The sequence below is a fragment of the Triticum aestivum genome, chromosome 2A (assembly GCF_018294505.1).
Source record: "Triticum aestivum cultivar Chinese Spring chromosome 2A, IWGSC CS RefSeq v2.1, whole genome shotgun sequence".
Classification (NCBI taxonomy): domain Eukaryota; kingdom Viridiplantae; phylum Streptophyta; class Magnoliopsida; order Poales; family Poaceae; genus Triticum; species Triticum aestivum.
Genome location: NC_057797.1, coordinates 145,191,283 through 145,203,090, shown reverse-complemented (window position 1 = coordinate 145,203,090; position 11,808 = coordinate 145,191,283). Strand labels below are relative to the sequence as shown.

The following is an 11,808-nucleotide window of genomic DNA, read 5'->3' as shown; positions in this document are numbered from 1 at the left end:
TGGCTAAAAATCACCAGCGATAGACGTCAGACATTTTTTGGGACTTTAAAATATATATTTTTAAGAAAAAAGTGAATACTTTTTGAAACGCGAGCCTTTTCCAAAATTGTGAATCTTTTTTTCAAAAACTCAAACATGTTTTGAAAATGCAAAAACAAAAAATCTCAAATATTTTTTGAAAACACGAACATTCTAGAACCTTGTACATTATTTGAAAAATGGGTACATTTTTTGAAATTTTGAGCAAAATTTGAAGTAAGGAATGTTTTAAAAAATGGGAACATTTTTTGAAATTTTGACTAAAATCTGTAAATATGATTATTTTGTGGGAACTCCAAACAAAATTCGAAAGTATGAATTTTCTTATCTGTGGACAAAATTTGAAAAGGGAACATGTCTTGGAATCCCGAACACAATTTGGAAACATGAACATTTTCTAAAATGTGGACATTCCTTAAAAATTTGAACAATTAAAAAAGGATATTTTATTAAACACTAGAAGAATTTTTAAACATCTCAAAAAAGTTGAACACTTGGAACATCTTTTGAAAAAATGAACATTTTGTGAAATTGCAAATTTTATAGAACACATTAAAAATATTTTTTAAGTGAACATTATTTTGAATATTTGAACATTTTTAAAAATTTAAAAATTATGAAAAAAGGAAAAAGAAAAAGAAAGAACAACTTTAAAAAGAATAGCTTAAGAGAAATGATGGACAAAAAGACTAATCTTAGTCAATCTAATTATCTGAATGCAGCTCTATTTTTCTTTTGACGGAAAAAGATAACTTTATTAAATAGAAACTACAATTATCTCCATTTGAGGCTCCTTAAACCATGCAAGCCATAAAAAACCCTAGCTACCCTTGTAAGTTCATGGACGACCCTATTTGCTTTCCTATTACAATGATTGACATTACAGTGCGACGAAATCACATGCCATAAAATAACAATCGCCAAAAACAACCACACCCGCCGCTGCCACATACCGCCCTCCATTCTTCATGATGCCAATGATCTTAAAATTATCTGAGTTAATAACGCTGGCTCTTCATGATATGCGCGGTGTGGTGAACTACCTGCTAATTCTTGTGTAACATCAATTTTTGTATTGGGTCTGTGTAGGACTCATCTAGATGTGACATAACGATGTTACATCTAAGTTGAAATCATCACCTGCTTATAGCCTTTTGTTTGTTTGTTGTTTTTCTTTTTTGGTATTGTATCGTCTGGGCCCATAGAAACGCTCGCATGGGCAAGGCCCAGCTCACTCTACGACCTGTAGCTAATCGTACGTAGTAACGATTTGTATTTTTTATTCCTTTTGTTTCTTTTATTTTCTATTTTCTCTTTTTTCTTTCAGGTGTAGTTTTTTTTCAGTTCTAATATATGTCAAAAAATTAAAATACACACTGATTGTTTTTGGATATACGGTGAACATTGTTTGTAATACACATTGAACAAATTATAAAATTATGGTGAACATAATTGTAATACACATTGAACAAATATTTAGTATATGGTGACCTTCTTCTAATATATATTGAACTTATTTTCTATGTATTGTGTATGTTTCTTAACGTATATACGGTGAACCTTTTACAAAATACTCACTGAAGAATTTTAAAATGTACACTGACTTCTAACGATAAATAAAACAATAGAAGAGGAAAAATAAAAAACTGGTCAAAAAAACTTGAACAATGTTCACATATTAAAAAATATGTGGATTAAAACAATCATGAATTTGAACATTGTTTGCAAATTCGAAACATGTTAGTTTAAAATGGACCCTAGTTGCATATCATGGGTGAAGTTGCAACTAAGAAGAATATTAGTCGGGCCCCCAATTGCATATCGAGGGTGGAGTTGAATAATAATAGGTACTTCAGAACATTGTTACAAGAGTAAATCACCTCTACAACTACAAACATTTTTGCAACCAAGGACCCTCGACAAACACACTCTCCTAGTTGCGAGTCGATGTTCGGCATGCAACTGGCAACCCTCGACAAACACATACACCCCTAGTTGCGAGTAGTTGCGAGTCAATGCTCGGCATGCAACTGGGGACCCTCGACAAACACGCACACACGCGCGCACACGCACACACACACACACACACACACACATCCGTAGTTATGAGTCGATGGTTGACAAGCAACTGGGCACCCTCGACAAACACACACACCCCTAGTTGCGAGTCGATGGTTGACATGCAACTGGGGACCCTCGACAAGCACCCTTAGTTGCGAGTCAATGGTCGGCATGCAACTAGTAGCCCCGACAAACACACACACACACCCTAGTTGCGAGTCGATGGTCGACATGCAACTGGCGACCCTCGACAAACACCGTTAGTAGCGAGTCGATGGTCGGCTTAGAACTAGGGGCCACGATAAAACACAACCCCCTAATCATGAGTCGATGCTCAGCATGCAACTAGGGACCCTCGACAAACATACACACCCTTAATTGTGAGTCGATGGTCGACATGCAACTGGGGAGCCTCGACAGACACAGACTCGCCTAGTCGCCAGTCGATAGTCTACTTGCAACTGGGGAAACCTCGACAAACATACACACACCCTTAGTGGCGAGTCGTTGATCTGCTTGCAACTGGGGGCCCTCGAAAAACACACACACACACCCTTAGTTGCGAGTCAATGGTCGACATGCAACTGGGGACCCACGACGAAACACACACACCACCTAGTTGCGAGTCGATGATCGTCATACAACTGGGAAGCCTCAACAAAAACACACACAACCCTAGTTGCGAGTCCATGGTCTTCATGCAACTGGGGACCCTTGACAAACACACACACACCCTAGTAGCGAGTCGATGGTCGGCTTGCAACTGGGGACCCTCAACAAACACACACACACACACCCTAGTTGCAAGTCGATGGTTGGCTTGCAACTTGGGACCCTCAACAAACACAAACACCCCTTAGTTACGAGTCGATGGTCGACATGCAACTAGGGACCCACGACAAAACACACACACACCCCCTAGTTGCGAGTCGATGGTCGTCATGCAAATGGGGACCCTCGACAAACACCATTAGTTGCGAGTCGATGGTCAGCTTGCAACTAGGGGCCACGATAGAAGACACCCCTTTAGTTGCGAGTCGATGCTCAACATGCAACTAGGGATCCTCGACGAACACACACACCCCTAGTTGCGAGTCGATGGGTGACATGCAACTAGGGACCGCGACAAACACACACAAACACCGCCCCCAATTGTGAGTCGATACACGGCATGCAACTAGGGACCCTCGACAAACACAAACACCCCTGCTAGTTGCGAGTCCATGGTTGACATGCAACTAGGGGACCTCGACAAACACACACACACACACACACTCCTAGTTGTGATTCGATGGTTAACATGCAATTAGGGACCCTCGACGAACACCCTCCCCCCATAGTTGCGAGTCGATGCTCGGCATGCAACTTGTGACCCTCGACAAATACACACACCCCTAGTTGCGAGTCGATTCTCGGCATGCACACACACACACCCCTAGTTGCGCGTCGATGGTCGGCTTGCTACTGGGGACCCTCGACAAACACACACACACCCTAGTTTGTGAGTCGATGGTTGACATGCAACTGGGGCCACCATAGAGACACGCACACATGCACACACACACGCACGCACATACACACACACACACACACTTAGTTGCGAGTTGATGGTTGACATGCAACTGGGCACCACGACAAACACACAAAAGCACCCTTAGTTGCGAGTTGATGGTTGGCTTGCAACTGAGGGGCCCCAACAAACACACAGACTCTTAGTTGCGAGGTGATGGTTGACATGCAACTGCGGACCCTCGACAAACACACACACACACACACACACACACACACACACACACACACACACACACCTAGTTGTGAGTCGGTGGTTGACATGCAACTGGACCCGTAGAAACACACTCAACTCCCCTCCCCCTTCACGAGTTGTGAGTCAATGGTTGGCTCGCAACTAGGAGCCCTCGACAAACACATATTGAGAACGCCCCCTCCCCCTAGTTGCGAGTCGATGGTTGACTTGCAGTTGGGAGCCCTCGACAAACACACACATCCTTAGTCGCGAGTCGATGGGTGACATGCAACTCGGGATCGCGACAAACACACATAGAAACCGCCCCCTAGTTGTGGGTTGATGGTACAACTTCAGTTGCGAGTCGATTGTACACTTGTAACTAGGGCCACCGACAAACACACATACACCACCCCCTCCTTCTCTAGTTCCGAGTCGATGTTCTTCAGATTTCGAAACAAAAACAAACGGAAAAATGGAAGAACATGGGAGGGGAACGGGACAACAGGGGGAGGGGAACATGCGAAAGGAGAGTGACATACTCGATGGAGGCTACCGTATCGATCTAATATACTCTAGGGCTAGACTCTTCGTATTCTAAAAAAATCCCATATCAAACCAAGGCGACGGCGGCCCAACAAGAAAAATAAAAATAGTCACCCTCCGTTGTAGGCCTCCCAGCCCGACAAGACGATACGACGGGACACGGATCGATCGCGACTAGTGCGATCACTCGACCGTGAAAAACAAAGCACAAACAAATCAAACGGCTAGAAATAAAACTGATGTCACAAAAAATAATCAATTTTAAAAAATCATAAATTACAAACAAATAATTTAATAGATAAAGGAGAAAAAAGAAAGTGAAAAATAACGCGGCCCGGCTCTTTGAATTCTGCCCATACAAAAGGCCTAGGCGCAGACAAAAAAAGCAAAAATGGCAGACCGCACCAATGTATATAACAAAATATAAAAACCCACATACTCAGATCCCATACAGGAAAAGGAACAAGGCCGATCGGGAAAACAGCAAGGACACTAGTGCGACACGGGCCTTAGCGACAACAAAAACAACAATTCACGTCAAAGAAAACAACAACAATTTGCATAAATCTTAAAGCCCATGATCATGTGATAAACAACTTAGATGTGACATCCTTAAAAAAATCTAGATGTGATTTAGTCATTCTGTTTTGTATTTATTGTTCTACAATCACGAGGTATCGGTGGACAGCTCAGATTTCACGGTGTGGCGCCGGCATGGGCACCTAGTGTCTTCTCCGCGCCACGCGCGTCCTAACTACTGTAGTTCACAAATACAAATGGAACCTCGTCGCTTCTACTCCTATTACGCGCAGGCAGGAGCCTTGAAGCCGGTGAACCTGACGAACGCGATGGAGTGGGGCTCGACGTGCACCGGCGTGCACCCGTCGATGGCAATCGCCGGCCGCAGCTCGGGGATCTGGCCGCACGGGCCGAGCGCGAGCGGCTCCCCGTTGAGCACCACCACCTGGCTCTGGATGTCGCCGCCCTCGGGGCTCAGGTGGTACTCCTCCCTCCGCCCGCCGCACACCGCCGCCTCCCCGCCGCCGGCTTCCGCCTGCAGCAACCTCCGCGGCGGCGGGTGCAGGTCCATGTCGCCGGCCACCGTCACGTCGAACGCCGTCGAGTTGGACAGGTTGATGAGGAGCACCGTCACGCCAGGCTGCTTCTTGGAGCAGTGCGCGTAGGAGCGGAGGTACGGCGAGCCAGCGGCGGCGGTGGTCTGGAGGACCCCCGGGCCCATGAGCCGGTGCCAGAGCAGCGCGCTGTAGTAGTCCGGGTTGGGGGCGAGCGTGGTGGTGTTGAGGAGGCAGTAGTTTCCGCCGACGAGGGCCTGCCGGCAGTACACCTTGGTGCCGAACACGGCCGACATCCCCAGCTGGTCCAGGTACCAGAAGCTGTTGGCGAACCGGTCCGACACGTCCTTCCCGCCGCTGTTGTACGCGCCGCCGGACTCGCCCACCCACGCCGCGCTCCACGGCCCGGACTCCCGCACCGTCGCCTCCATGTCGCTGAACGTCTGCGCCACCTTGTCCAGGTAGTACGGGTCTTGCATCTTGTTGATCAGCTCCTTGTCCTTCCCTGCAAGTTCACGCAAGCAACACCCACTCGATTACGCACACGTCACCAAACATGCAGCCCGGCCGGCGACGCGCGAGTGACTCACCGGAGCCGAGGTTGTAGATGTGGTGAGTGACGGCGTCGACGACGCCGGGGCCGGAGACGCGCAGCATCTCGGAGAACCAGGGCCCGTCGTAGAAGCCCCCCGGCGCGAGGACCTTGGGGAGGTGGCCGGTGCCGTTGTACACCTTCTCCACCATCCTCCTGAGCCGGAGCACGTCCTTCCCGTACTGCGCCGCCATCACCTTGGCCTCCACGCCGCCGGCGCACAGCTCGTTGCCCAGCTCCCACGACTCCACGCGGTACCCCTTGCTCACGGTGTAGCGCATCAGGTCGCGCGCGTTGCGGCCGTCCCAGCCGCCGACGTGGAGCGTGCTGCCGTTCTCGGCGGACTTGCGCCGGCCCCTCAGCGCGTTCAGCCCGAACGTCACCGTCGTGCTGATGCACGCAGATCAGATGTGAACTTGGATTCTTGTAGCCATGAATTGATGCATGGTTGCATCAGAGATGTGGCAGGCATGCATGATCGCTTACTTGGTTCGCCGGAAGAAGATGTTGAGCTCGTCCCAGCGGTTCATGGCGAGGCAGCCGTCGGTGAAGCCGAAGAGGTGGTCGTCGTTTCGCCGGAAGCTGGGGCAGTCGGCGTAGTGCTTGCCAACTTTGTACGTGATCTGGTCCTGCAGCGATCCTCCGAGCCTAATCCGCAACGAGTTGAAGGCTGCCATGCAAAGATGGAACCATCATGTCGATATGGATCATGCATCATAGTACAACATGTGCATGCATGCATGCACTGATCGATCAATCGAACCAATGATAAATTCATATATCAATCTCAAAACAACCAAGTTAATTTTCTATTTATTTCACCTTTGACAGCATTGTACAGGATAGGGCTGTAGAGATCCTGCAGGCAATTAACCCCGATGCAAAATCAGTAGGATTAAAGGTATGTGCAAGACGGCATGCAATTAACCATGCACATACGAAAATGTCGGGCTAATTTAAGTTACCAGGTTGATGATGGAGGAGTTGTGCCAGGGGCACATGCCGTAGTTGCACTTGTCCCTGGGCCACCAGTCGAGCGTCGCGCAGATGAAGTCGTCGTCGGTGTGGGAGATGGCCGTCACCGCCCTCACCGACACGGTCGCCTTCTCGCCCCCGGCGGCGACGGCGTACGGCGCACCGGATAAGACGAGGATGCAAAGGAAAAGGGTCCCGGCAGCTTGAGCGGCCATTGGAGAAGGAATTCGTGCTCGGGAGAAATGGTGCCACGCCGGTGCCTTCGATGCTGACGGTTATATGCGTGGAGCTATATATGAGAACTCGGAGTGAAGTCAGCCCAGGAAGCAATAGAATAGGGCTTTGCGTTGCAGAAGGGAGTATGGATAAGTACTGCGTAGCACACGAACAGGACGGTTTGTTAGTGTGTGTGTGTGTGTGTGTGTGTGTGTGTTTGTTTGTTTTTCGCATGGGAGAGAGTCTAAGTAAGAAAAAGTCGCTTCTTCGACAAAGATACTTCCAGCACAATCTGCGGTAAGCCCAAAACGTTCGCAACCGACGAATAGCGTTAGTAAAATCCATGGCCGGCGCTAGAGGAAAAGATTGGCCTTTGCATAAGAGTAGTCTGATTGCACATAGATCAGCTGACCAATGATTTACAGGGTTGAACTTAAAAAATGATTTACAGGGTGGATTTTCAGGCACGTTTTTTATTTTTATAACAAATTCGGATATATAACATAGGGAATGACCTAAATCGGAAATATCAATTATATGACCCTGTCGGCCTCCCGTGGGCAAAAAGGACTTTTTGGTCTAGTCAAAGCTAAAGTAGGTTTTGTTCGCACACGAACACGTCACCGTATACCTCCAACGCCGAGGGTGATGCACCGCAGCTCGCGTCGAAGGAGATCTGACCGGCAGCGCGATACGCAGGACAGCCGGCAGATGCTTTTGTGGACCCGAAACCCCACACACCCGGGAGTGACCCCGTCAGGGCTTGCGGCGGCTATGGGCTGCCCTAGGTCGACCTGATCTCCCCTAGGGCCTCGAGGTTCGCCGCCCTGCAACAAGAAGAACAGACGAAGAACGAGGAAGAAGAACTAGGGTTAGGGAGAAAAGATAAAAGATAAAAAGTGGTAGATGATTTGATCGATTGTGTGTTGTTCAATGGGCCGTCACCCCTTAGATATATAAGAGGCGGCTGGACTCCCCGTGCAAGGAAAAGGCTTGGATTCACGTCCAAAACCCTAGTCAAATTCGGATTGGTTTCATCCGAACTTTCCAAAACGGTTCGGTTTAAACTGGCTGCACCTTGCGGGTCTTTTTTTGTGGTGGTAAACCATCTCGGATGAAAACAAGCCCAAAAGTAATCTTGACCGTTTCGACGAGATGAACAACTTTCATGTTGAAGGTTTTTTGATCAGAGGTCATCTTGAGGGTTAAATCGGTCGCGCAAAACAGGCTATTCCCTCGCGCTACCCATCAGACATGTGTTTGGTGGGGCGCGTCACATCTCGCCTCGTGACAGGGCTGCACTCCAGTTACTCTAACTTTTGCATACGAACTTGGATTTGGATGATTTTTATATCAAAATCGATCGTTTCGACGAGACGAAGACAACCCGTGTAGATCATTTTTCCATTTGAGGTCGTCTTAGGGCCTAATCGGCCAAAATATACTCTGAATATAAGATCTTAGTATTTTGAGCATAGTTTCGGCCTTCGAGATGAAATCAGACGGTGATGACCCAAACTTCAATAATGTTCATATCAATAATACGGAACTCTTCCATGTAGATCACTTCTCCATTTAAGGTCATCTTAAATAAGTTCTTGACCGTGCCAAAATCTGGCGTCAACACATGCCCCCCTGTTTTTCGGCAAAAGCTTGTGTGCCGAAAAATAACTTGCACATAGCTTGCTCTAAGGACGATGTCAACACTACATCGGCCATTTTGCATATGCTTATGACGATAAGTTTATATCGGCCATTGCTTGTGTGAATATTTTGATGCAAGCTTGGGTGACTTTCTCAACTTCATTAATCCGACTATAAAGTTCCATAGGTATGCATGTCAAGACCATCCATCAACCATATTGTCCACCCTTCTGCTAGCATCTTGCAGATAATCAACAATGAACTTTCTCGAATCCTTACTTTGTTTGCATAAATGTTTCATTAGTGGCCGAGGTAGTGAGCTCCAATTCGGCCTTACCTATGTTGGCAAGAATAAGCATCGGCTATTGATAGATATGCAATACACCAGGACGGACATGGTAGCCGGATGCTTGCTATGCCAACTCTCTTCAATTGACATGTCTGAATATATGAACAATTTTAATGCAACCCAAGGTAAATTTTACATCTAGACACACCCCAAAATAAACTATAAGTGATTCGTCAAAAAATTGATTACCCTTCGATATTTGTTGTACTACTCATAACGAATAACCCAAAGCCTCAATATGTATAGCACCTATGGCAACCAAAAGCTCCAAACCGAACAAAATTTTATATTCGGCTTTGATTATTGTGAAAAAATATTTTAAGTGGCATGATGCTTGTTTTGGTCTCCAATTGAACTAAGGACGGTGTTAGGATACTACACCAGCCATGCTTTGATATATTCTTAGGGCGATAGATAAATATCAGCCATTAGCATGAGGTCCACGTAGAATTTACCCACCAAATTATGTATAGCCGAAATAAACAAATAAAATAGGAATAAAATATTTCGGCCCCTTTGTATTAGCAACAATGTAACTAACCATATGTATAGTAATTTGGTAATACCCTCTCATGATATAGAAAATTATGTTGCGTCCATGGATCAAAATAAATCCATGAAGGGTAACTGATCATACCTAGGGATGAATTCCATGGTAAAGGCATCAACGGTTGTAACGCCCGGATAATCGTGCTACAGTAATCCAACGCTAATCATGCCATGTCACCACGGTTACTGTTGCTAACCTATCGCTAGTTCAAAAGCGATTCAAATTCAAATTTAAAATAAGGTTAAATAATAAAAGTTTTCAAAAATTAAAACAAAATTGTTCGATGTGTGCAAATAAATGCCTAGGAATTTATGGTGTAGTAAACACATTTTTATAAAAGGCCTAAATAATTTAAAATGATTTAAAATAGAAAAGTAAATAAATAAAAGAAAAGAAAATACAAAAAACTAAACTAAGAAAAAGTGCCCCTAGCCCAACTGGGCCAACCGGCCCAGCTGGCCACTTCCGACGGCCCGGTCGAACCGACCCAGCCGGCCGCCCCTTATTCCCTCACCCACCGAAACCCTAACCTCCCCCACTCCCCACTCGCCCCCTCCCACTCCCGCACATCTCTCCTCCACCCCCCCATCGATCCCGATCTGGATCGGGAAAAGGGGCGGCTCGAACGCCGCCGCCGTCGCAGGGACAACGCCGCCGCCTAGGACCTCCTCGCCGGCCTGCCTCCTCCACGCCGACGTCGTCCCCGTCCACCTCCTTGACCCCCGCTGCTCGTAGCCCTACACTCCTGCGGTGAGGCGCGGCCTTCACTCCCTCCTCCCTGTCTCCCTCGTGCGCCGTTAGCCGTGGCCACGCGCCGCCGTGACCCCGACCACTCCTCCGCCCGCATGACCTCGCCACCACCTCCACCATTGCAGCCTACCCTGCATCCCGCATCACCACCGAACCGCTGACCCACTCCGGCCACGCTCTGGCCACGCTTGAGCATGCCCCCGCGCTGGCCCGCGCCCTCCTGGCCTCACCTCTGCCTCGCCGCACGAGCACGCGCCGCGCCGCCCGCTGTGCCGCTTCTGCCTTCCCCGCACGCCCCCCCCCCCACAGCACCTGCAGTCGCCGGCGCTGCGCGCGCCTGCTGCTGCTGCTGCGGGCTTGGCTCCTGTGCTGCTCGCCGCTGTCGCGCTCGCTCCGGGCGCATCCCGCCCCGCACCCACAGCCGCGAGCCTGGCCCTGCCGGGCCGGCCCCCGCCGCGCCCGCACACCGCTGACCTCGCGGTCACCGTTCCAGCTCACGTCGGCTGTCGTCGCCCTCGCGGCCAAACTCCGGCGCCCCGCCGCGCCTCGGCGACCGTCGCCCGCTCACACGGGTTCGCCCTGACGGGCACATGCCCACACCCGCTAGCCCCTATGGGCCGCTGACCACTGGGCCAGTGCCCCCTAGGCCAATGACAAATGGGGCCTGCCCCTGAGAACGTTTCTGTTAAAAAAAAGGATAAAAAAATAATAAAAATAATGAAAAAAATTAATTAATTAATTAATTAATTCTGATTAAATTAACTAATTAAGATTAATTAATCTAATGATTAATTAACCTAATTAACTACTGTTAATTAACTAACAGAGTATGTCAGTGGGCCCACCCCCCTAATTAATGCTAATTAGGGTAATTAAATTGTTTAATTAAAATGTGTCACTAACCAGTGGGACCCACTGGTCAGGTTGACCAGTCAACCCCCGTTGACTGCTCACGTCAGCATGACATCAAGCTGATGTCATAAATCCAAATTCGAATTAATTTAAATAATTAATTAAATCCCAGAAAATAATAAAATCTTTAGAAAATCATATCTTTTAATCCGTAACTCAGATTAAATTATTTTCAACATGAAAGTTGCTCAGAACGACGAGACGAATCCGGATACACAGCCCGTTCGTTCGCCACGCATCCCTAGCATAGCAAACACGCAACTTTCCCCCTCCGGTTCATCTGTCCGAAAACGCGAAACACCGGGAATACTTTCCCGGATGTTTTCCCCCTTCACCGGTACCACCTCGTACCGCGTA

General features: G+C 48.0%; 1 protein-coding gene across 1 annotated transcript; it reads right to left on the bottom strand.

The window, feature by feature from the left end:
* Positions 1-4,976: 4,976 nt before the first annotated feature.
* LOC123185037 (heparanase-like protein 2) lies at positions 4,977-7,368 on the bottom strand. The gene is made up of 5 exons (XM_044597056.1): positions 7,021-7,368; positions 6,878-6,914; positions 6,542-6,725; positions 6,054-6,445; positions 4,977-5,968 (listed from the first exon to the last, which is right to left on the bottom strand). Exons 1-5 carry the CDS (start codon positions 7,243-7,245, stop codon positions 5,193-5,195), a joined length of 1,614 nt encoding a protein of 537 aa, XP_044452991.1. The 5' UTR covers positions 7,246-7,368; the 3' UTR covers positions 4,977-5,192.
* Between the last annotated feature and the right edge of the window lie 4,440 nt (positions 7,369-11,808).